The 27,431-nt window shown below is 38.3% G+C and overlaps 1 protein-coding gene across 1 annotated transcript in view; it reads left to right on the forward strand.

Annotated features, from left to right (window-relative positions):
* The window catches only part of MUC5B (mucin 5B, oligomeric mucus/gel-forming), a gene marked incomplete at its 5' end in the record, with an annotated part of 85,301 nt that overhangs the window by 21,753 nt on the left and 36,117 nt on the right, over window positions 1-27,431 (forward strand). Inside the window, 9 exons of the mRNA XM_010566014.1 lie at window positions 20,519-20,587; window positions 21,537-21,590; window positions 22,002-22,263; window positions 22,682-22,796; window positions 23,419-23,509; window positions 24,346-24,455; window positions 24,666-24,882; window positions 25,878-26,003; window positions 27,047-27,164. Of these exons, the coding sequence (XP_010564316.1) occupies window positions 20,519-20,587; window positions 21,537-21,590; window positions 22,002-22,263; window positions 22,682-22,796; window positions 23,419-23,509; window positions 24,346-24,455; window positions 24,666-24,882; window positions 25,878-26,003; window positions 27,047-27,164 (1,162 nt within the window). The remainder of the gene's footprint in view (window positions 1-20,518; window positions 20,588-21,536; window positions 21,591-22,001; window positions 22,264-22,681; window positions 22,797-23,418; window positions 23,510-24,345; window positions 24,456-24,665; window positions 24,883-25,877; window positions 26,004-27,046; window positions 27,165-27,431) is intronic.

Below are 27,431 nucleotides of genomic sequence, written 5' to 3' on the forward strand. Positions count from 1 at the left end.
TTTTAATTGCTCCTTTTTTTGTTTGGTTGGTTTTTTTACAGGAATTTGGGGTGGAACAACTCCATCCTCCCTTCCAAGCAGGCACCACAAATTAAATCATAGGGTTTCCACCCCAAAATGACTTAGTGGAGCACAAGCTAATCTGCCTCAGCAAAGTAACCTGTTAACTCACACCCAAGATTATATGTAAAGGGTGGAAAAGTGCTGGTGGCAAACTGCCCCCCAACAACTCCCAGCCCTGGTAGGGCTGTTGTGGCCCTGCTGCAGCCCCAGGGCCAGCATCCCTTGGCCCCTGCAGCAAGGGCACGGCAATGCCCTGCCTCCCTCCTATATCCTCTGTGGCAAAGCACACACCATGCAGTATTTATACGCAGGTGAACAAAGAAACCTACCCTGCCATTCTCCATAAAGTCCAGTTTCTAACATCACTGGGATTTGGTATGGTTTTTAGCTTCCTCAAAGTTTAAAAGAGAGAAAAATATCTCCAGCTGTTTTTTGAAAATAGGTCCTTTTTCCAACCTCTCTTTTTATCAGCAAGTTTTTGGTGATTGATCCTAGTTGCCTGGCAGAGCAAAGTTGCATAGGTACTGTGTTTTACAGTGTGCCTTAGCAGATGCTCCCCTGTCTCTGCCTGGTGCACATTTTTGCCCTGTTCACAGGGCCTTCAGGCAAGGCTGAACATTCTGTTAGTTTAGACAATGGGCTGAATCAGGACAATATAGGAAAGGCTCAAAGCTCTACATATTCCTCTCCGTAAGGTGTGCCAGACTGTGTTCTGGTACTGGTGAGAATCTGATGTGTCATACCAATGAACTCAGCTATCCTGACTGCAAAAATAATGACTGTCAAGATCAAACAGGTCGCTTACAAGGAAATAGCAGAATGTATGCAAGCACAGCCTGTTTGCCACCTTACCAAAAGAGCAATTCTATCCTTGCTTATATTTCTTGAGGCTATGTCTGTCTTGTTATTTATTCTTTGTTTTGTTCTTAATATCCATTGTATCATGCAGCTTAATGCATATTTGTACTGATGATTATATTGCATCTCTTCTGTTTCATGATATAGGCTACTGTTTCATTCTTACTGACATGTATGTTTTCTTGAAGTTTCAAAATACATATTTGAAGCATTTTTTTAAAAACAATAATATGTATCTATATTTGAAATGAAATCCATAAGTTTTCACTTCTCTGAAGAAACTATGTTATTAGTCTCCAGGAAATATAGCTAGCTGCTTTCAGAATCACACAGGAAGTTTTTCACAGCTGTGCATTTGATTTATTCACCTATCAGTTGATGCATAGAACATCATTGGTCTATCTTGTCAAACTTTTGTACAATACAATAGCAAACAGTGTTCTGCTTGAGGCAGCAGGTTATTTTGTTCCTTTCTCCCAAAAAGTTGTGTGTAATCTAGGATGTGACTCATATTTCAGCTGTGTTAGGCAATCTGCGTTGATATATATGAACTCTCACATTAAGAGTACTTCTGTGGTTAGTGCACAAGGATCCCAAAGGGGAAAGGATCTACAGGGAAAGTGCAGATTTGTTGTCTATCGTTGTTTGCTATTTCAACCAAATATTTTCCCTCTTATTTTCAGTAATCAATCTGGAGCTACTTGTACCATTACTTTTCTGAGGTCTACCCAGCCTTCTCTCTCTCTCAAATGAAGGTCGTAAGTAATACAAGGTTTGTAGGTAGAGATAATGTTTTATTGGCTCAGCTGGCATAATTGGAAAAATTAGACAAGCTTTTTGGCACAGAAGCCCTCCAGTCATCTTCAAAAAAAGGGGACTAAATATTTTGCCATCAGAGAGTTATTTTTTAGATAAGCTTACCTAAGGAAGTGGTAAAATCCAGCAAAATCCTAATCTCCTAGCCCATTCAGCTGAAGCCAGGAGGACTGAATTTGCACACTCAGGACAGAATTTGGCCCACAGTCAGCTGCAGGAAAACATTTGCATCATTGACACTTGAAGTAAAATCCAGCATTATTCTAGTGATATGTTTAAAGGCTTGCTTTCTCCATGTAATTCTATTCTACTGTAGACACTCTAAACAATTAGTACTACTACTATAATATTAATAATAATATTATTAGTGTTGATATATTAATATATATAGAAATATATATATGTTGCTAGATGTAAAAGGGACTTGTAGGACTGACTCCTGCTAGCTGTACTGGTGCAACATTGATTTTTACTTCAAGTAGAGCATACTGTAGTGTTACATTTACATGTCTATACACTGCATAGAAGACATATACCTATGTAACAACCATGTAGACAAATACTAAACAAGCAGTCAGTATTTTACCTGTAAACACATCCCAGAAAAGCTCCTGGGTCTTGAGGGATTGCTCCCAGCAGGAAAGGTTGGTCCTGCTGGTATTAACATTGGTGTGTTTGGGGCAGTGGTGGTTGTTTTACTGAATCTGGTTTCATGGTAGGTTGTTTCAGGGTCCTCCACTTCTATCCATGCATGTGACATCATTAGTTGCTGGTAGTGGACAAAGTCCTCCTTCTAACTGGAAAAACTGCTTTGCCCTTGAGTTCTCCAAAGGTTGAAAGTAGCTGTCATTTTATCCCTGATAATAAATCTCTTATTCATTTTGACAAAGGCTTAGGTATTTAACAGGCGTCACACAAACTGAATCCATACAGAGCAAACAGTCAGACAGAGACTGCCATTGTGGATGAGTTGTATTACCTTCAGCCTTGTGCCTAAAAATGTCATTGAGGTGTGGTCTTGGCTCTACTCCAACACAATGCACATGCTGACAGATCAGAGCCTTGTAAAATAATTGCTGGTAGATAAAGTAAATCGTCATCAAAAATGTACTCTCTGATGAAAAGATCAATATAAGTAATCAAGACACTCTGTTTGGAAGCCATGTGAAGGCTACAGGAACACAGAAGAAGGACTGGGAGTTTTGGTTGAAATATTTCTGTAAAAATCATGCAACAGCATGAGTAACATTCCTTTATAGGAGGGAATGAGTAGCAAGAAAAGGGCGAGTCTACTGTCTACTCTCTCTCCCTCTGTTTTTTCTTTTTTTTCCTCTCCATGTCTGGGTTTTTTTTTCTAGTTTTCTGATTGCATTTCATTAAGAACATTTCCCTCACTTCCTGTGGGGTACTGGTTCTTAGTTGTCAACTCAGCAACTTTCTTGAGAATTTATGAAACTCTAAACTCACAAATAGCTGTGTTAGAACAACTGGGACTACTTACGTCTGTAAAGTCAAATTCCACTTAATACCCAATTCCAGTCCACGTACTTATTCAGAAAGGTAGTTTAAGAACATATGCATTTCAGAATAAACTAAATGCTTGCTTTGGCATTAGTGTTACCCCAACTCCTAAGAACCCCACTCACATGAACTAGGATTTTCCTGTGCTAGGCACTATAATATACTATGGTCTGAATCAATTCTTTGAAATATGCACATACATGCTTTGCCAAACTAGAATAGAGTTTCATTTTGTTTAGATCTCTCTGCATTGTCCTATTATTATTTATCTAGATATTTATTAAGCCATGGTGGTGTAGTAGAATGGCATACAATTACTCTCTGCTGTGCTGTACAAACATGAAACGTGAGAATTCTTAGAGATAAAAGGTAATATAAAGACACGGAAGAGAGGAGAGAGAGAACAGTAATAGGCATCTAAGGTTACCTGTGCTATTTATGAAGCTTAAAGGAAACAGACAACTGCCTGAAACTGGGATTTTGCTAGTCATGTCAGTAGTAGTCTGGCCCCTGCTCTGCTAGTTTTAGGACAGTAGTCACAGTGTTCATGGAGTAAACAGCAGCCATCAAATGGGGTGGGGAGGGGGGGAACAAAGCTGACTAGAAATAGACACTTTTCTTAAACTCCAGCAAGCAACGTCATTTAAAAGAGACTGAGGTACAAGGATGTCCGCACACCACCTCCAAGACAAATAAAATTCAGAAGCATGACGTCCTTTCCATGGCTTGCCCAGAACAGTACAGAAGAGAATTCTTTATACAAATAGTTATAACATCCCATTCATTTTCTCACTTGCTAAGCTCTTTCTTTGACGTGCTATGCTGGCCACAGCCGCAGGTAGAGTATTGGGTTGGATGGACATTTCCTATCATCTACTGTGGTCATTCTTATACTACATTAACAGAGTGGAAGTAGTTCTCATCTGGATAAAACCAACACCAACTTACCTACTGTTCTTGTTTTACATTAGTGTTGGGGGAAAAAACCTCCAACTTATTAGCAAAGCAAACACGTATTTATCAGAAAGGTTTGATTCTGTTTCCCAGTATCTAGTTTACTTTTCTGCTGAATTACAGAATTAAGAGTTTGATTTGGCATCCATTGAATGATTTACCACACAATGGAAATACTGGGATCTCTCTGAGCTAAATGTAACAACCTAGGATGGCATCAGCAGTTGTATGAACAACTTGAATTCTTGTAAATTCTAATGAACAGTGTTTTGCTTTTCAAGCATAGTTGTCAAGACATGCTTTTAAAACAGAATCAAGATCCCCCCAAATTCCCTTATCCTGCAACACGTTGATTTGTTAAATGATATATCAAGCAATTTATTCTTGCCACTTTCTAAACAGCTGGATCATTCTGACTGAAAAACTTCCTGCTTCACCTTCCAAAAATACTTTGCACAAGTAGATCAAAAGTCTGTAAAATCTCAACTAAATGATTAAAAGCTTGACCAAATCATAGCAATTGGAAAGAAGGTCTTAGCATGGAAAATGTTGTGTAATCACATCTGGCAGTGCTGTAAGATAAAGATATAAGAAAGATTCAGGAACAAATCAAAACTACAGTCGGTCTTGTTCTAGCTAATGTATAACTGATGGTTCAAGATACTAATTCATATCAGTAGATATGCAGTCATTCAGCTTCCACAATTCTGCATTATACATTGCCTTGGAATAGGAAGTTTTTTGCCCACTTAGTAAGCCAGCATGTGAAAGGAAACAATCATTATCAAAGGATTCATAAAATTTGTATGAGCATCCACAGAAGTCTCTTCATTGATTTCAGTGGGAGATGAATAATGTTCTACATATGTTAAATTCTTACCCAGCTGTGAAGAATAGAGGATATCTAAGGTTAATCACTAAAATACAAGTGCAAATTCTTATGTTTTAGCAAATTAGCATAATGTAAGAAAAATATTAATTTGCATAGATCTTTGTCATCACTTTCATTATCTGGATCTCTGGACCACAGAAAAAATACCCAAACACAGTTCCTTTCCCAAGGTGTTCTTCACTAAATCAATTCAGCTAATCTTCCTGCCTGTAAGCCCACAGGAACAACTTTCCCACATTAACATTCAAGGGCCGTTGAATAAAAAAGGTCTGAGGAAAATGATTTTTTAAATAAGTTTTGGTGTAGAACTGGCTAAATTACATGCATAAATATACTTACATTCCTTTATGAGCAAATATTAGGTAGAAGAGTGACTAATTAGCAGGTACACCCAAAAGAACAAACATAAGAGTTTCCTGACATTCTCTTCTCTTCTCCTTGGTTTCAAAATATAATATACCAAAGGTTTTACTCCATTCAGAACCTTTATTTGGGTTTGATCCACAAATATCCTACCAAATAATTCTAGAGCCAAATGTCTTCTTGGGTACAGCTAATGTCTCTGATGTACAGAATGACCTCATTTAATTGTTCCATGAGTGGTCAAACTGGAAATTCTTTCCCAAAGTCCTACTTGTCTTTGATCTTGATATATACAGGATGTTGTTTCTGTTAGGAGCAAAGTAGCACTTTGGAAAAAAACACTGGATTGTCCAGGGTGTGTGGTTGAGACCACCTTTCCCTTCATGATTAAGGTGTGTTAATCCAACAATAAGTTTTATTACATACAAGAGCCCCAAAAGGTTCCCTCACAGTTGACATGATTATGTTCAAACTGAATACAATGGAAAAACTCCTTATCAACTTGAAAGGGAGCAGAAAAGAAGTCAATCTATCTCTCAAATATATAAAATGTGCCTAAAAAGTCCTTGAGTTGGCCAAGTTTGTGGCTTGAAACTTTAAACATTACTTTGAAATTATCTTTGGAAATGTCACAGAACCACTGTACCAAACTGAGGGCTGCTGTGACACTGACCTGTGGCTCGTAAAGGATAGACATAAGGCATTGCATATACCTCCATGTATGGAAGGACATGGCAGAGCAGATGTTTGGCTTCATCTAAGCAATACTTAATACAGTCAAAGCGGGAGGTGAAACACTGCTTCCACAAGTAGAACAAGAGAGGACTAGTTCCTTTGCTCAGATTAGGACAACCTGAAAGCTACTTTAATTTGCTCCTAGTGCCAAGATATAACAAAGTCATTGCAGGTGGAAAAGCCCATTCCTACCCTTTGCACACCAAAATCTGGGAAAAAAGGTTAGCATTTTAAATTAGCAATTTTCAGTAATTAGGGTTTTTTACTCCAGTAGCAACCAGTATCAAGTTCCTATCATACTAGTAGGTAAATGTAGAGACATTTATAATAAAATTCTTTTAGCCATGCAAAAGATAGAAGGGAAATCACCCACACAGAGGAATTTTGCACATTGGCATTCTGCAAGGAAATCATAAAGTTGAAAATAAATTCAAGGACTCCTGACTCTCAGCAGACTGCCATAGCCACTTTTGTAAGAGACCATAGCCCCACCAGATTCCTGTTAATGATCACACTGCTACTTTGATTCTGAATTACAGCCAATTTATTTTGATATCTTTTCTAATAATGTTTCTTGCAATATACATCAAGATTCTTACTGTGAATTGTGTCCTATCCACGTTTATAGTCAGACATACACAGAAATACCCAGCTTTTGTTTCCTAGGTACTTTGAATGAGTTGCAAGTGGTTTGAAACAGTTCAGCTGCTTTACCTACTCTATCAACAGATGGGTTAGGAGAGATTGACAGGTTAACACACTTCATCTTAGTCCTCAGCACTGGGTATATGGTATATTATGCTCTACATTGACCATGAGCTACACTATCTCAGGGTAGTATGGGTATGGGATACCCTAAGAAACATGTAATGAAATGATCTGTAGCCTCCTTTTTTCATTATGATGGGAAATTTCAAGCACTTCTATATGCAATGCTATTTAATAAGCTACTTTAATATTTATTCATGACTTAGATGTTATCAAAAGAAGTTAGAGTTAACAGGTTTGAGCAGTTACTTGAGCTACAATAAGCTGCACACAGGAATTGTTATTATCAGAGCCGGAAGACACATCTTTATGGAACACAACTGTATTTCTGCTTCTCCAGTCCCTTTCCTGATATTTCTGCTTCTTTTATACCCATATTATGCCCCTCTTCACTTCCCCTTTTCAGAATGGCAAGACATGCTTCTGCAGCAAGAAACAGTGATTGACAGGCTGCTTCAGGAGTACACGGCAAACATATGTCCAAGGATCTTATTTCCACGAAGGGCCAGAAAGCATGAGGTGCTCTTGTGTGGAGGTGTTTACGAAGCAATAGGCAGGGTGAATACTGGAGTACAAGTAGAGGTGTTGCAAGCAGCACAGGCTGAGTTTAAAAGGAAGTTGGAAGGCCATTTGGTAGGACATTTCGGTGAGTACAAACAGCTTGGAGTTGCAGAGGAGGCTGTTTGCTGTCTGTGGGTAACAGTGGGATTGAAGAGTTAGGCAAAGGGGTGAGGGCTGCTGTAGAATATGCAGCTGAGGTGCATGGAAATCCATCAGCAAAGAAAAAGGAGCGGTGAAGAAAAAAAGCAGTGTGTAGCCCTTCACACCATTGCCTGCTGCTTACAGAAAGAGAACCGACAAGCTCAGCGATGAGATGGCAGCAAGATTTTTGTTCCCAGGGACTGGTTTTCATATTGAAGTCTACCCTTCCTACATAGGATCCAAAGAGTTCATACCTTAACTCACAAATTTAAAGAGTTCATATGTGTAGTGACATGAGTTTCACAAAGAGCCTGTGATGGGCAGGTATTTGGATGATGACCTTCAGGATCTCAGAGCACCTCTTCAGTATTGTATAGCCTCCTGTCTTAACTAAGCCACTTTAATACCACACTATCTGCATTTAATCTGATCCTCAAGCTTCTTAACTGTAAGCAGGGTACCTGAGTACCTTAGGCTATGACGTACAAGAATGTAAATGAGATGATAATCTTGCTCATTATGTTCAGAAAGCTACAAGAATAGTTTTTACTGTTCCTTGCAATGTTTCTACGGATCAGTCAGCACGATTATTGAATGTGGTCCTAAAATACAGTTGAGTTTGGATGAAATAAAATTGCTAAAGTTGTGGAGACTCCCTTCTTCTTTACAGACATATGCCACAGAAATGAGAAGAAGTGAAGCCTGTTTTATTTCAAATTCTCTTTGGGAATTTGAAACTAGAAGTGAAGAAACAAACCCCCTTACAGCTATCAGGATCATCTCCTTCAGCAGCTGCTATATATTAATTATGGTAAACCAGCAGAGCAGCATGCATATACGTGCATACATCAAAAGGTTACAATGTGCAAATAATAAATAGAATGGGTGACTTGCAGCCTCTCCCAGAGCAAAGCCTGACTGCATGAGATCCATCAACATTCTGCTTTGGTCATTAAATACCATATGCAGAATGGCAATTAATTTAAACCAAGTGCGAGTTGCTTTGCATGTTCTTTCTGTTTGTAGGGAACAATACTTAAAATTAAAACTCACCTCAGCAGTAAAAGAATAACAGTAAGTAATACTGCTCTATTACTTTGAAACCTTTTGCTGCAACTAGAAGCAGTCAAACAGTGCAGTCAGAGAAACATCAAGATTCTTACCGTGAATTGTGTCTTATCCACATTCATACTCAGACATAAGCAGAAATACCCAGCTTTTGTCTCCTAAGCACTTTGAATGAGTTGCAAGTGGTTTTAAACTCAGTTCAACTGCTTTACCTACTCCAGCAGTGGCAGGCAGCACTTTGATGTCCCATAATTCTTGGTTGGTCTTAAAGGATGATGTTGCAGTCTGTGGAAAGCAGGAGCCTGCTTACCCCTCTTCCTGCCCAGCTTCTTTGATTAGACTGGGGCAAGGGAAATAACACCAAATTCACATCCATTCTTTGCCTCTCTTATTCTGTTTGCTGGCTGCAGAACATACTCAGCGAGCAGGTGCTGTACTCATCATCAGCCTGGACTGTGTTTTGAATGTCTAGTCCTTACTAGTGTTTTGACAGATAGCATTCAGAGAGCATTGTAGCAGGGTAATATAGCCACAGCTACACAGCTCACAGCCCTTCTCCCCCATGAATATGGCAGCCCTTGTGATGTCTTATGTACAGGACAATGCCTAGGGATTCAGAAAATCCTATTTTTAGGAAGGATTTGATGAAAGATGACTATATATAGAAAAAGGAATTAAACTAGAACACTGATTCACTGTCCCTGAGCGGACAGAAGAGCATTTAATGATCTCATGGTGATTTTTAAACATTAAAGAGGAGTTCTGAAATTGAAATAGGAATAAGTAAGGAAAAGAAAGATTGAAACAGAATTAGTAGGAAAGGGAAAAGGCTTACAGGTGCTACTGCAGCATCTAAATGTGCTACAAGAAGAAAAGGAGGGCTTGTATGAAGTCCTAGAAGCTCCCTCCAAAAAATTTCATGCAGCGAATGTTAGCTATAAAAGATGTGTTTTCAGTTCATGTACCCAAGAATTTTGAGAAGCAATAGATCATAAAACACAAAAATGAATTGATTCCTGTAGCTGTCAAAACTTTAGAAAATAATTAAACTCATGGTGGATAATCTTGCACAAAATGGTGATGAAATTTTGGAGCTGGGTCATTCACTGAGCCGGTTCGCTGTGGGGGTCATAAGAGTGCCAGGGCTGGAGCAAGGGAGGGGGTGGTCACGTGTAGCCACTGCAGGGGAAAAGGAGATAGCAGCAGCTCTGCTTTAGGTGGGTTTGAACTTCTTAGGAACCACATCTTAACTAATGGGGTAGAATGGAATGTCACAGATGTCACAGAGGCGAGCAGTGGGAGGAACTGCTGTGGTCATCTGCACTGATCATTAGCATCAGCCGTCACAAAACAGATGGACTCTGCTGCACACTTGGTAGCCCACAACAAAACTATATTGAGCTTTTATTTGCAAATTGGGCTATTCCAGGAGTCAGTTTGTGTAAGACTTTTCTCAACTTGTAGATTTGTCTCATACTCTCTATTGATGATAGAGAGGGAAAGAGGGAGCAGAAGACCCATGAACTGAAAACTGAATTGTTGCATTGTTGTTTGTCAGCTCACGACAGAGCCAGGTAACTTCCATCAATCTGAAGAATAGGGCAGACAATGAGAATAAGGGATGGTAATAGCTTGACTCCTTAGGCAGAAGTTCAGCTGAGCCTCTAAACTCAGTCAGCACTGCAGACAGGAGCTAAATTTATGATCCTGGTCCCCACATACGGTCTTCAGACTGAACTTAAAGTTCCCTACCAATATGGGCATAAATTTAGTCTGTCAAGCATTGAGGATATGCGCAGCACTAATAAGCATACTCAAATCTGAACAGTTTTTCATAGAACAGATGCAGAAATGACTCACCAAGTATCACTGAGAATGTCTCTTAATACAGAGAAAAATACACCAAAATGTGTTCAACAGCAGATTCTGAAGTAGCCAAAGAAATGCAAATGGAAACTTGAGGGTGCTTTGGAAAAAAAGAATTAATACAATGAGGGACTACATGCAATTACTGGGGCAGGAGAAGTAATTATGCCAAGCTTGTGGAGAAGAAAAACAAAGGAAAAAATGAACTATATCTAAGTCTCCCACTAAGGATTCAAAAGGCCAGATTTGGCTCATATATGTTACTAGTATTGCACAGAATAAGCAATTTATGAAATGAAGAAAAGATGCACAGGCAAAGCAGAAGCACAATAACATATAGGACAGTGAATGCCAAACAGGTAACAAAGCATCAGTGGTGATATTAGTCCAGAAAGGCATACTCAGCACTATGCAGAAGAGGAAAACAAAACTGAAATACAGCCAGAAAAAAAACAAATGAGAGGTATAAACACCATCTTAAAACTGTGAGAACCAAGCAAATACTGAGGTTGAAAAATCTACCAGCTGAGTTTTCAGATAGCACGTACAATGGAAAAGTTATGCTTTCAGCTGAATTAAGTGCACAATGAACCTAAGGACATTAAACTTGGTAAAAAATAATTCACCACATACATATATACATTCTCCCAACTCTAAAAAAAAAAAAAGCACCCAACAGTCAAATACTGAGATAAAACAAGACATGGCAGCTTTCTGGCAGCAAAGCTATTAAATTTTTTCCAGATATTTTTACAGGATGGCAATTAAACAAAAAAATTATTCAGCCAGTACAGCTGAGTACTCACATAGTTAAAGCCCAGGAGCAAGAATTACAATAAGAAAGGTGTTGAGCTCACCTGGGTTACATGCTGACCATGTAGAAGTCAAGCAACCTGTGCACTTAAGAAGAGCTATTGCATTTGAAAACCAGAACATGAATGACCACATGTCATTAATTCAATTTGAAATGCAGAGAAGCCATTGTTGCCAAGTTATTAGACATGAGTTTCGTTTATTTTTCTTGCATCTTTCATTCCCCTTAGTTATGGTGAGCAGAGCAAGAGCTCTGCTGTTCCTTGCCTGCCAACTGTTCAAGATACCAGTTACAGGCTCCTTTTCCAGATCCTTTAAAACAGAATCAAGAAAAGGGAAGACAGCACAACTGTGCACTTAAGGTGTCACTCTGTAATTAAGGAACTATGACTAATGTCACTGAAAAATGAGGCAATTTACTTCATTTCTTCTAACCTTCACTACTTCTAGCTCTCACTTGTTTTCCATTTAAATGATCTAATCTCTACAGCCAGAGTTTTCTTCCATACTCCCTAGTACCTTGCATAACCAGTGCTAAAGTTACTGTAGCAAACTAAAAAGCCCTAATAACCATATACAGCAAAAAGCTCATCTGCCATTCACTGTAAGAGTTTAACACTATCTCCACATGCTTTTCACTGTGAGGTGAAAGCCGTGCGCAGCTTTGTTTTCCATGGAGAAACCTCTCTGAGATTTCTCAAGTGGTGTGACACATTGTACTAAAGAGAAAACAGACTGCATCACCTATTCCAAGAACCAGGGAAAGGAGCCTATGGACAAAGTGTGTCCACCAGTTTCTTCCACAGTGGCAGTGCATGTATTTATTAGGGGGAAATTAACAGGACATTGAAAAAAGGGTGGAGAGTGAGCATGAATCCCTGGGTAGGGCTGGAAAGCAAAACCCTGGTGAGTCACCTGTAGACTGATGGAAGGAAAGAACAGTTGAGGCTATCAGAGAAAGGTGAGAAATGCATGAGCAGAGCAAGCCAAGGACAGCAACTAAACCTTTACAGACCTAGGTTGAAAGGGTGTGCTGGATCCTCTGCTTAGATTAATGCTAACTTGGTTTACACTAATTGCAGACTGTCATTACTTTACTATCCACACCACAATAAATATTCTCTTCTCTAACCAATCCAACTATTCATCCATTTTCCCAGTTCACATGGCAGGCAAGGACTTTACAGCTCTGAAGCACAATGCAGCTTTACCCGGGTCCCAGCTACACCTTTGGTTTATCACACTTGTAAGGAGGTAGAAGTTCACAACACCAGTGGAGTTGTAATTTGAACACAGAAGGTTTCATTAATAGCCTTAATACTACCACTTCCTAACTTCTGGATGCTTGCCTTTGCCACCATCATATTATATGATCTACTTTCAGGTTGTAATTATGGTATTTATAATATATATGATATCCACATTTTATCTGGCATTTGAAATTTTGCATTAAATGGGTATAACCAACACCTCAAATTTTGTCCCTATTTCTGTGCAAGAAAATAGGAAGAAAAGAGAATTGGAGAGATACTATACATTGTCAGAATTATGGGTCAAATAACATATATTGGATTTACTGTTTACAAGAGGTACTTTTAGTGACTGATCCACTGGTATAGATTTTTGATACAAGATCAAAATAAGAGTCAGAAGTATACGTGTAAGCTGGATCCTTGGCTGTTGTAATTAATTTCCAATAACCTCCTATAACATGAGCTGGTCTATATCAACTTTACTATATACAATCTATTCTAAATTAATTTATATGTTATTTGACACTGGGACTTCAAGATAACCTTCTGGGTTTCACACAGCATTAAAACTGAGAAAAACAGACAAAAATGCAGGAAAGAAACAGAAATGCTTTCAACGCCTCCCTGGACATTCCCCCCTGCAAACAAAAGTGCTTTGTTTTAGTACCAGGCAATACCAAAACTGTGGTCCCTTAGTGGATTCCTGGTGTACATTAACAATAAAGACAGCTACGTAAGTTTCTGTTATTAAAATACTTGGAAATTGCTTCTGAGGTTTCTCACCCGTCATACAACTGAAGAGGACACCTTGCTCCTCCCTATCTACGTAGGTAGGCTTTTTTCACTGTACCATCTGGGAAACTCAAAAGTCCTCCAACTACTTCTTTTTTAATCTACAAGAACCACTTGGAGCAAGCACCCATGTGGCTAATAACGTGTTTACTTAACCCTTCTGGGTTTTATGATACTCTCGTCTACAGATATGATTCCCCCAGCGATCAGTAAAATCTCATAGCCTGATAACTTTCAAAATTTCATAAGCCACCTAACAGAATGACCTGAATTTCTTCTGTACCTGTTTTGTTATTGCCAATTTCACCCACTCCCTGTGGTAGAGAGGGAGGAAGAGAAGAAGGAGGCTGTGTGGCTGGATAAGCTGAACATCATTTGAATATCACTGCTCCCTGGAGATCAAAAGTTTCAGTTTGAGCAGAAGCAATCATAACAACTCCAGAATATGTAAAGTTTGAGAAATATTTCTGCACAACACCTTCTGAAGAACACCTTCAAATACAACTGGGACAACCTTCACAACAGCTATATAATACTGTGCACTGGTAAATGCTCAGTGAAGCAGCATATTCAAGTTTGACATGCATTGTTCTAGTCACAAAGAGTTATAATGAGTGAAAACTAAAAACTGCCTTAGAAAAAGAAAGAAATGTTTGATATCAGCACTCTGCTTAGCAACAACTCCAGTAAAAGAGACAGGGCAAAAGAAAAAACAGCCTTAACCCCACTGACACACCTAGTCATCCTAGCTACAGACACCCTCCTCACCTTCACCATATGAGTATCAAAAGCACTAATTGCCCCCTCAGAAAACTCCTCCCTTTATCAGTAGTCCCTTGCTCTAGTACACCCAATGGGAAACAAGAAACTCTCTCCAAATGTTTTAAAGTAACAGAAGAGGATCCTGTTGTTCTGTTATTCTCCTCATGCAGAGGTGGATGTAACTGAGAAGGGAGGTAAGCTCTGCTATTTCTGACCATCACATGTAGCCTACTGCTAAAGGTGTACGCACATTAGTAGCTGAAAGCCTAGTCTCTTGGGTGGCTTGCTTAATTGCTTAAGTGAGACTAGTGTATATTTATTTAATATAGCTAACTGGTCACGTAAACAAGATATCATTTGTCTTCTCTATGTACAGATGAATTTATATTCATTATGAGTACTGGCACAGAACAACATTCTATGGGCAGGAAATCAAGTCTTTTCTTTTCTCCTGGTCTGCTGAAGCATGAAGACATAGATCTAGGGTGTGTAAATAGCTTACTACTGATTATGAAGATGTAACTTCATTAAACATCCTGGATATTTTGACAGGGAACATGTTTCATGCTATAGCAGGCCAATATGTTGACTTAAGTACCCCAACCTTGCCATAGCAAGTTACTACTGATTTCAGTCCAAAAATCAAATCCATGTTATAAAGGAACTCTTTTTTGTTTATTTTTATAATAATAGAGTGAGTATCTAATATATTTAGTGCTAAACAAAAGTGGAAATAAGGGCTGAACTGAAATAAATTGGAAAAAAAAATAACACCATTCAGTTCAGTAACACCTGAATGGAATATTGTATTATACTTTCCTATTCTTTTACTGAAATATTTTAAAATTTGTAATTGTGGGTTAGGCTTTTGATAAGAACCCAAGGGAATTAGGCATCCAGCTGTGATCACATTTTACAATTAGGACACCTTCTCAACTTTGTCTCCTTACCCTGCTTCAGCAAAAATGACAAATATCAGTAGAGACTGCTGAACTGAATCTTACCAGGCATGCCAAAGATAATACTGTCCCATTTTACACAAAGAAAGTCCTTTCTACATATCTACACATCCTACTAGTATAATTTTTTTTTTTCTCTTTCTCCTGTGGCTCCCCCACCTGAAATATATCTCCCAGGTGCCTCTTGCTAAATCCCCCACTGAGCAGCAGCTCTCATTCCATTTCTTATGATGAAGATTTTTTGATTCATCAGCCACCTTCATTCTCGTAAACTGGCAGGAGGCTGAAGATGAACTGAGGGCAAACATTATGTGTATACCAAGTGCTGGACTGTGCATCATTTTTACCAAACCTAGCAGATTTAAAAGAATGGCTTCACTAACTTTGAACGTTTTTGTCCACATTTTACCATATTAAAGTAAGGTCTATTGACCTTGGAAACAGACAGAAATCTGCCCAGAGCAACTCATCCTAGTCCTCTCCGATGCCAAGCTAAAAAAGGATAAAGTGACATTAAGTCTGTGTTTATTGAAGTATATGTTCATTCCTGCTTTTGAAATGATAATCCAGTAGAACTGCAAAAAGCCAATATTCGGAAAAAAATATGTTAAACATTTACTGGCAAGCCTTATAGGCCTGATTCATTGCCTGTTTCTCTAATTTGTAGTCCTTATAAGTCCATGGATGTGAATGGAATTACACAGGAATGATACTGAAACAATGTGATTGTGATCGCAGGCCATAATCAATGTAACATTTTTTTTCTTCTACAAAGCTGAAGGATGAAATTACTTCTGATACTTGCAACGAGAAGGCAAAATCAGATTATGCAGAGAATTCAGAAGTAGGTTTCAAGGTTTAAGCCCATCTCTAATAAATGTAGGATACAGTTTAGGTGAAGCTGGCTTAATGTTCCTCAGATAGGTGTCTAATGCTTGTCAGTGCCACACAGAAGGGTTTCCATGGCATACACTCAGTGTGACTGTGTGATAGTACAGGACCCTTCAAGGTTATTAGTCCATTCATTTTAGAAGACAGCTGCCCCAAGAAGCACGGCATGACTTCCTAATGCTGGGTCTCCACATAGGAAATACTCCACACCTCCTCAGACTTCAGAAATAAGCAGGATCTTTTTGCCAAGGAGCTGCCTGGCATCAGTTACAGTCTTGAAAAACCTAGAATAGTTACTTGCATGCCACCTGCACAACTGTAAAGCAACACCAAATTAAATTTGTTCCAGGACCTGTTATTGGTGGAGGAGTTGTGTTTGATTTGCAATCATGTTATGTTTCTTTATTAGATTGAACCTTAACAAAATGTACGTACGTATATGCATATACTCCTCCCAAAATGCAAATACCATTGGCCAGCTTCTGAGGAAGGAAGACCATCCTCTGTTTACCTGTTCACTTGCTAAAATCCCCCAAACCTCACCTTACTAGACTCTCTGAATCAATCTGGGACTGAAGCCAAAGTCACCTACTATATAAGACCGACAGAGCACAGGTGAACTACTCCTGACCAACTTCAGACCCAACGTCCTTGTGCCAGGCTCCACTGAAGATGGGGTTTGGCAGAGGGATATGGGTACCAGAATGGGCTTTCCTGTTAGCAGTTTACTGTATCCATCAGATAGGTAAGAAGTTCTCTTTTTTATTGGGAAAAGAAAAAATACTCTGTTTAGATCTAATAATATATTTTAAAAAGCTATACTCATTTTATTGTTTCACTTAACAGATGGTTGCATTGAAACAAGATTTCTTTTTATCTTTTTTTTCCATTTTCATTAAATATTTAATGTCTGTCTATTAACTGGACTGATTTAATTTCCTATTGCCTCAAACTGCTACATATAACTGCATTTGGAAGATAGCCTTGAAGATCAAATCAAAAAGAACCATTATTCATATCTTAAAATGTCAGGTTTTCAGTATCACTTATGCCTTACAAAAGCATTTTATTCCTGTTGCATTTTGTATTAGGACTGATTATGAATGTTATGTTTTTTAAGAAATTTAAAACACTACCTTTTCCAGTTGCTAGATCAGACCACTGGTCAATCTTTTCCAGTATCTTGTCACCTACCAGGAGCTAATACCAGATTCCTCAAGATTTCTTGCAACTTCTCTTGCAAAAGAGACTAGAAGGGAATATTCATGTGGCAATGATTTTCAGTAACTAATTGTGCATTGCTAATACCCTATGCAAAATATTTATATAAATTACTGATGTTAAATGTGAGCAGGACTGGGACATTTATCTGACACATGCAATCCATCATTTTGTATTGGTTTTTTTCTCCTGTCAATTTTTATTAGTATGAGTAGCTCTATTAAGTCAATGGGACCACTCAAATTGAAATTACTTGCATGAGTACAAGCTTGCTAAGTTAGTCCCATTCATGTACAGTAATTACTGCCCTGTCAGCCAACATTTTTAAATCTTCAGATTGCCTATGTAAATTTATCTTTCATATCATTTTCAAAATATTGACAAGTGCAAATATAATCTTAGGCTACTTTATAGTTTGTGAAATAAACACTAAAATACTGGCAAGTTGATTTAAGCACAAAATAAAACAATCACTTAGAGTATAAGCTTACGTTTAGAGTTATGCAATGTCAGTCAAAAGCATCTTTAGCCATTCATTGAACAAGAAAGTTATTTGTACTGTGCAATGCTAATCTGATGAGTAGTGGTTAGACAGTGTCCAGCAAACCCCTCTTTATTTGAATCACACTCTGTGGAAAATATTTTCAGAAGTCCTGAGTGACTAAAGAATATTGGCCCACACACATTCTCTGCGTGACTTTATATTTTGGGTCAAATACTAACTTTTATAAATAGATTGTAATGATAATTGCATATGTGGATTGGCAGCTGGATATAGACTTAGTAAGGTACATCCAGAAATATTCTTAATAATTAGGTCAGTTCCCAAATTATCAAATAGTAAATTATCTTGACTAGTCTTACAATTGACACTTATTTTTATAATCATCAACAACATGGCATTGTGCAATTACTAAATAAACCAATGCAGCTAGAATTTCCTTGGGAATGATGTATTTGCTAGGCAAATAAAAGGCTCTGCTGTTTCCTTGAGAAAAATTAACAGACCAAAATACATGTTTATACTCTTTTGCTCTGCTACAAATTTCTCATGCTAGAATAAACATTCTATGATTCTATGCCTGCTGAGATTCCTATAGATGTGTTGGGCGAGACCAAATTCTGGCCTATTATTAAGACTTACAGAGGCATTTTTCTCACCTGATCAGTATCAATTATAATGATATGAATGCATTTCCCTAATTACATTATCTGTGATACTGAAAGACTAACAGGAAATGGAAAATGGTTAAAAGCTGCCCTGTTACTTCTTTGTGCATCACTAGTGGTCACGCATAAAGTTAAATGAGAAAAGAATTAAAATCTTAGATCTGAAAGAAACTGCAGACACTGCAGCAACTTCTAGATATTGTGAGGCTCCCCAGAACCCTCTCCTCCAAAGCCATCAGTCTCTTGGGGACCTCTTTGGGAGTGGGGGCTTGAATCTCTTCAGGCAGGCATCCTTCAGCTCTGGGATCAAGTACTCAATCTGCTTACATGGTAGGCCCAGCCAGAAATTACATTAGAAAAATAATTTTAAAAAAAAGATGCTCCTGATCCTGTTATTTTTAAGGCAAAGGTAGTTGTCCAGCTTTCATGGAGGTATCTGGGCTGAGGTTCTTAAGTGGAGGAAATGCTCAGCAAGGAATGTAAGCACCAAAGGGGACTGGGGTTTATGGCTGACTTCAGCATTTCCCTGTTTTCCACCAACATGGCTCCTTGTTCAGTGAGATGGGTGTTATGCATCCTGTTCTGAGTCAGTGAACTCTTCCCACCTATTGCATAAGGAAAAAGGGGGCTTAATTTAGGACTAAATTACACAGGCAGTTCCTCTCTGACTGAGAAATTCTCTAGACACCTAGAGTGCTCATTCACATACTCCTCATCAGGATTAAGGTATTAATCATTCCATCACCTAAATCCTTTGAGGATTTAGACTTGGCAGGTTATAACTACATGTTAGTCAACATGTTCTAAGTGAGGTTATCACATGCTGACAGGATTCAGTCTTTCACAAAATAAAGTTGTAGCCACTTTTCTTTTACAGGAAATGTCTGCCATATTTATTTATAAAAGACAAGAGCTTAGAGCACCAACCTAGGAGCTCAGGGTCAGTCTTTTTCTAGGCATGAAATTGTTCAGGTCAATATTTGTCATTTCTCAAGTCTTTGCCAATACATCCTCTGGTATGGTATTACTGCACCATGCATGGAAAGGAATTTAAAACTTACAGAGTCATGATAGAAGGAGAACTCATCTGGAAAATGGTTCATGTAGTTGATCCATTTAACTGGAGGTACAAAAATAAGCCTTGAAGCAAGGCACAAGAATAGGACAGTTTTGATGTAGCTGGGTGCCCTAATCATGTGGTCACATGATCATGGCCTAGTTTTTCCTCCTTTGTCACTGTCCCACTGGTTTTGGCACCATGTCTCAGCTTCAGGTGGGGTAGCAAGAACCCTTGGTCAAATAGACTTTGAGTATGATGTTTAAGGTTTTCTGCAGAGAAGATGTGAGTTTGAACCATCTCAGAGTGAGAAGAGGGGTAGAACAGGAAACCTGGTTTCTCTTGGTTTCTTCTCCTGGGTTACTGCTCAGGCTATGGGCCCTTGTATTATCATGCAGAGGTACCTTCTTGCATCCAGCTGTAAAACAAATCTAGATCCTTGACTGAGGCTTTAGATTTGCTCTGGAAGAAAAGTCCCTATGCTTAGGTACTAAAGAAAATGGCATACAAATATCTGCAACCAGTATTGGATCACACCCTTGTTTCTTTTAACCAGTTCTGGTCCTTTTCTTATTATTGCCTAGCTACTACACAGCAATTTTAATAAATTACTCCCTTACACTTTGTGAATTCTTCCTGTGATTGTTTCACCTATTAGTGAGATTTAGTGCAGCAGTGAAATAAGGGCTGTGATCCAGTCATTAGAACCCCCTGTAGTGAGCTTTAAGGGAAACAAAGAAAGCAGATATACCCGAAATGTTATTTGGATTTCAAACTCTGTGTATTTGTAATAGAAAGTCTCTTTCTATAATTACATTTTACATCGGGGGGGGGGAGGGGGGCTGTTTCATTTTTTCTGATGTGATAAAGGACTCTCTGCTTTGTCTTACAGAGATGTATCTGGGTCCTTTGATCCTATCTAAATGCTTTGCTTTAAAAGTTCAGATGCAGGACATTGTACTTGCTTAATACACTTTTTACAATTTCTTCACAGGAGCCCAGATTGAAATCCAACAGGAACCAGGAAGCAAATACACTGAGGTTGTTCAGCAGAAACAAAACAGTACGTTCATTTATACTGTGTATTTGTATTTATTTGCTACATCTCTACTAAATAATAAAAATGCCTAAAAAACCTCCCTAGCATATTGCTGGTAGTGTCAAATAAAGATAAATGTGTATTAACAAGCGTCTCTATAAGAATAGTAATATATTTATTAGATGCCAATTACTGAACAAAGTATGGTTATATTTGTATAATAATAGGTGACTAAGAAAGCAGATATGTGTTTGTAGAGGCTATATGCATATATGCATGAATATATATATATAAAAAATCAAAGTAGAATATATGTGCAGGATGTTTGGTTCCTTATAAACAAGGAAATAAGACCACTTTGGCAAGCTATAAAGTCAGGGGCTGATGCTGGGAAATCAAGATGTCAACCCAACTTCATTGATTTTTACGACATAATGATTTGTGATCATCCTGTACAATGGATTTGTGGTCATTTGTAAACGGTTTTCAGCCCCTTAGCAGAAAAATATTAAACAGAGAGCAAAGGGGATAATTAAAGTTTTTATTCCCTCTTTAGAAAGAGGAGGTGTAATGAGAAGGCAACTACGCTTTTGTACCAGTAACAGGCTAATTTAGTACAGCTTAATACTTTCTATTGTTCAGTGTGTCTGAAGCACTCCAATGTGCAGACCTGTGAATTTCTGCCTATTCTAACACAATACAGAGTTTCATAAAAGGGTCAAAATTAAAAGGTAGAAAATGCAGATCATCACAGTTGAAAGCAATTTCTTATGATTTAACTATCCTCTTTTGAATCTGAGTACGCACTTTTAACCTGATCCATGGCCTGTATAAAACAAAACGGGCTTAACATTATTTCATTGGATCTGGCATATTAACTTTCTAGTCATTTCTAGGTCAATTTTACATGCAATTTTTGGTATTATACTAGTTTTTGTTTTCTTTCTTACTTTTTTTCTATCTTTTGCTACAGTTTCATCTAAGGTGAACATCATCCAGCCAATGCTGACAAATCCAGTAATAACATGTAAGTAAAGGAAATTAAATATGTTCAATAAGTTTTCAGTTTTAGGAGATGTAGACAGAGGAATCTAATACAAATAGGGAAAGGCATTGGTAAGGGAAGTCATGGATTACTAAGAGGAGAAAGAGGGTGATTAAGAAACATAATATCAAACTGTTATTTCAGCTGAAAAGCGAACAACTAATAAGCTCTAGCTGAATATAACTATAACCATTTATAGGGGTATATAAGATGAGTAACAGATATAAGATGAGTGAAGAATGAATGCACAGTTTTATAATGGATAGATTGACAGAAAATAACAAATGGAGGTGGGCAGGCAAAAACTATTCAATGACAAAATGAAGCTTTGGACAAGTTGATTTTCACCATGTTAAGGTTGGGGATTTTTTTAAAGCTACTTTTAATTCACAGCTTCCAATCCTGCTCACAATGGCCGTGTGTGCAGCACATGGGGCAACTTCCACTTCAAGACCTTTGACGGATACATATTCTCCTTCCCTGGGCTCTGTAATTATGTCTTTGCATCCCATTGCAATGCTCCCTATGAGGATTTCAACATCCAGATTAGGCGCACAGTGGTGGAAAATGCTCCAACAATTAACCGTATCACCATGAAACTTGAAGGTGTTGCTGCTGAACTAACAAAGGATACTGTCATGATCAACAGCAACAGGTAAGTTTATTCGTAGCACTTGTTTGGTAACCACAGACTTTTTTTTTCAAAAAAGTACTTTTTGCCAAGTACTTTGGTGTATTTGGGGGAAAAAAATTATGTGTTCTTCAATAAATCTGACAACTTTACTAGCATAAATAATGAATAGGTTGCTATTAATTCCTTTTGCAGTAGATTTATCATTCCCTTAAAGATTACCTCAAAAATAAAATTTGGATGAAAAATCCTGAGAGGTTGGATCCAAATTCAGATCCAGATTTGATGAAGTTGGACCATTTTATTTTTTAATCGCTTTTCTTTCCACACAACTGCATTATCTTAGAATCCCTACAGATGCTGGATACCACAAGCCACTTTTTTTCTCTTTATCAAACATCTGAATTAGAAAATACCTAGCATTCTTTCTGCCTTTTCCCAGAGTTCAACTGCCGTACAGCCAATCTGGAATTATGATAGAGAAAAGCAGCATTTATGTGAAAGTTGCCAGCAAAATGGGTATTGTGTTAATGTGGAATGAAGATGACAGTATCCTGGTAAGAACTGCTTCGGGACCTGTCTACACCTTCAGAGACCAGAGCTAATCTTTGATTAGGCCAGTCCCTATCTGTTTAGGGGCTTACTATTGCCTTCTAATCTCATACTGTTGAGCAATTCTTTCTTAATAAAGATAGGTTTGCATCCAGGTAGTCCTAAAGAAAATTACATGGATTTACATCTAGTGGATAGCAGGCGTCCGCTTAAAATAGGGTTAAAAAAAATCCCTTTCATTATATCATTAACATATTGACATTGTTACAGGGCCTACTTACCCCTTCAAATATAATTTTCTAGCAGAATTTCAGTCTCTTAGGTCTTCATTTTTGCTGCAGATTTGATTTTCTTTCTGAAGAATGAATAGAGAGAAAGAGGCTGAGAGCAATATAGATATTACAGTGAAAACTTAATTCTGCATCAATAGCTTGGACTCTGCATTGTAAATCAAATCCAAGCCAACTCTTCATTCTATCACCCAGGTTTGAATTAGATTGCTAAATAAAATTACACAGATCTGAGGAAAAATACTTAGAGGTAGCAGGTGCAGGTGCTTTCGGTGGTCTTGAATATATTTTAGAATGTTTATACTAACTTCTATCAACTTACTGTCCATCATTTTAGCTAGAATTGAATGAGAAATATGCCAATCAGACCTGTGGACTCTGTGGGGACTTCAATGGCTTTCCAATTTACAATGAGTTCTATTCAAACAGTAAGTTTTTTAAATAATAAAAATTGGCTTCTGGAGTCTCCAATATGCTTTTTTGGTATTCTTTTAACTCTAACATCATCAACATTCCTCTCTCCTATCCTGTTAAATGATTTACCCAGAGGATATGATTCAATCTCTATTGAAAAATATGTAGTACAGAGATCTGATAATATGATTCAATACTTCAAGTATAAATGTAGTACTGCTGCTAACAACTGATTGCATATTTCTTGTATGCCATGGTTTTATTTACCTGATCAGCTAACCCCATTAAAATGAGCCAGATTTTCATTAATAACATAAATAAATATAGAAATATATTCAATAAAACAAGAAGTAATTGTATTGTCTAGTCAGTACATTTATTGTTTCAGTTCAGTCTTAAAATTGGTATAACCACATAAGCCTGCTGAATTGCGTAATCTTTGTAAGATCTTATCTTCATCATTCTACTCCCAGCTTGAGCTTTCTCCTAAACCTTGTCTCACAGCGGTCTCCAATGTCCAAATCCCTGTTTAGATTCTCTTCTCTTTTCCCTGCATGAGGTCAATATAATCTGAAAACAGTTTGTTATTTTTCTGGTCAAAATCTTAGTTTGCATCTAGATGTAATAGGCTGAGAATTGTTTTCTAATGTTTGCTTTTTCCAGGGTGCTGTACAAGGTAAATTGAGACAGTGGTGTAGTGCTTCCTTTGGAAGGGCTGATGGTCAATTTTAAAGACTTAAGGGAGCTAGCTGCCTTGGCCAGTCTTGAGCACAATTCGAGAGGATAAAAAGATAACAGGCAGTTGCATTGAACAAAAAAATCCAACCCTTATTATTAAACTTTTGTACAGATATTAAGATGACACCCTTGCAGTTTGGGAATATGCAGAAAATGGATGGGCCAACAGAACACTGTGAAGACTCCACTTCTACCCTGCCAGATAATTGCACTGATAATTCTGTAAGGATCTTTTGACTATTCTTTTATTTTTCTTTCAAATTTATCTGTAACCTTCTACAGCTTCAGATGTGTCAACAGGAAAAGCCCTCGGGTGACAGCAACTCAGAGAGGGATATAAGTTTCTATTAAAGAATAACTATACAAAGTAACAACACCAAAAAATTGTTCCTTTCTATTTTCTGGAGGTTGTTTAATTTTTTTTCTCCCAAGGATGACATATGCCAGAAAACATTGACCGGCTCTGCATTTGCAGAGTGTAATGACCTAGTTGATGTTAGAGAGTACATTATGGCTTGCCAAGATGACTTGTGCCACTCTGAAGAGTCTAAAAATGCCTCATGTATCTGTGACACCTTTGCTGAATACTCTCGGCAGTGTGCTCATGCTGGTGGGCATCCTCTGAACTGGAGAACCTCAAAACTGTGCCGTAAGTATCACTGGAGATATACCCTTACTTCATGCTCAGTAACTAACAAACAACAAGCTCTCAGATGATGTTGAGGATATGTAAGAAGTTACAGGCCATTCAAGATTGTCTTCCCCAGAGGGTTCTGATGTACAAGTTCCAGCATGAAGACTTCAGCAAAAGAGCTAAGGGTTTTAATGCAAACTGAATTAAACACTCTCAAACACTTACATGGATACTCTAATGGAAAGTCAAAGTCTTATTTAATTAACTGGGACAGTAAAGGAAGCAAAGGAGAAAGAAGGAGAAAGAATGAGGCTTACTTGCTTGCTTGCGTTCCTGTTTCTTTCCTTTTCTCATGGTGGCTACAGCATTTTTTATTCTCAATTATTAACTGATTGGGTCTTCATAGGTGTTTGGCTCGTTAAGCACTTATTTATCTCCTCTTGCTTGGTAGTGAGGAGTCTGCACCACTGTAATCTTCACAGAGATTTGCACTGAACTAAACATGTACTAGATTATGGGGTGTAGCTGTTGATACTGTCACCAGCATTTGGTCCAAAACTGTCACCAGCATTTGCTCCAAAACTGTCACCAGCATTTGCTCCAAAACCAAAACCCAAGAGATACTATTTGCCCTTCCAATGGTATTTGAAAAATGCAAATATACCAAAGCTTTAGGAGCTTACGACTTACATTTCACTAGCAATACAGGTATTCATGAGAAGGGTGCCTTCAGTAGAAACACAGGCCTTGTTGATTCTGTGGGGTCATTACCTTGCTGTCCCCAGAAATCCAGTCATTGAGCCAGTTCAGCACCAGACAGTCATAGAAAGTACATCTCAACTGTAAAATATGGATCTAGGTGACTAAATTTGCAAATGTTGAGAGCTGGTGATTGATCGGCAGTTTAGTGTGGTTTTACATCTAGCTGAAAAAACTAAATGAATGTAAATATTTTCATATACAGTGGCTAGAAATACTGAAAAAAATTCTATCCTCCTTTAAAATTTCAGCCAAGAAGTGTCCTTCCAACATGCAGTACCAGGAGTGCAGCTCCCCCTGTGCTGACACATGCACCAACCCTGAACGATCTCAGTTTTGTGAAGAACACTGCATGGATGGTTGTTTCTGCCCCCCAGGCAAGTTCTTATGTACTCATGTGTCTGATCTCAAAGAACAACAGCAGCTTACCTGCAGGATTTGGGCAGGTTCCATGGGGTTGAAGCCTTTTATATTTGCATTTTTCACAGCTGCAAGTGACAGGCATTTGTCATGTCTCAGCTGAGAAAAGATATCTGAATTAATTGCCAATACATGTGCAATATTAAGAAAGCAGGAAAGCAGAACAGCAAACAGATGAAGACCAGTCTCTCAACAAGCCACCTGTGCTACAATAAGTCCCTCTTTCAAAGCAGGTGGAATTTAATAATACAAAGGTTGAATCCTTCACTATGCAAATTGGCATAGTCCTACTGTCCTCAGCATAGGTACGTTGTCGTGGTTTAACCCCAGCCAGCAACTAAGCACCACGCAGCCGCTCACTCACTCCCCCCCCATCCAGTGGGATGGGGGAGAAAATCAGGAAAAGAAGTAAAACTCCTGGGTTGAGATAAGAACAGTTTAATAGAACAGAAAAGAAGAAACTAATAATGATAATGATAACACTAATAAAATGCCAACAGTAGTAATAAAAGGATTGGAATGTACAAATGATGCGCAGGGCAATTGCTCACCCCCCGCTGACCGACCCCCAGCCAGTCCCCGATCGGCGAATCCCTGCCCCCCACTTCCCAGTTCCTAAACTAGATGGGACGTCACATCGTATGGAATACACTGTTGGCCAGTTTGGGTCAGGTGCCCTGGCTGTGTCCTGTGCCAACTTCTTGTGCCCTGGCTGGGCATGAGAAGCTGAAAAATCCTTGACTCTAGTCTAAACACTACTGAGCAACAACTGAAAACATCAGTGTTATCAACATTCTTCACATACTGAACTCAAAACATAGCACTGTACCAGCTACTGGGAAGACAGTTAACTACATCCCAGCTGAAACCAGGACATACGTCCATTCATGACAGCTGCAGATCTGTCTCTAAGGCGATACTTAGGATTTGTAAAAAACGAAAGTAGTGTATAGGAAATGCCTCTTTAACTGATCAAGGTTTTGTCTTTTTTTTAATCTAGGGACTGTATTTGATGACATCAACAATTCTGGCTGCATTCCCCCTCAGCAGTGCTCCTGTGTTTACAATGGCAAGACCTACGCTACAGGAACTTCTTTTTCAGAGCAGTGCCATTCCTGGTAATCTTTGTTACTTTTCTAACTTACTATTTCCTCTCTGTATTTAATGAGTTTAATGGTTTATTATATGCAATTGCGTCATTGGTAATTGATATGTGCATTTAACTGACCGCTACAGTTCCAAAATAGCTCTAAAGAACATTCACTGTTTTATTTAGCAACAGCCTTAACTAGTTTTGCACTCTGACTCAAGGAGATCAAAGCAAGGATTTACAATGTTTAGATTTCTCACCAGTCAATTAAAATACTTCCTCTTTGCTTATTTTG

Source organism: Haliaeetus leucocephalus, unplaced genomic scaffold (genome assembly GCF_000737465.1).
Source record: "Haliaeetus leucocephalus isolate CR32 unplaced genomic scaffold, Haliaeetus_leucocephalus-4.0 Scaffold200, whole genome shotgun sequence".
NCBI lineage: Eukaryota > Metazoa > Chordata > Aves > Accipitriformes > Accipitridae > Haliaeetus > Haliaeetus leucocephalus.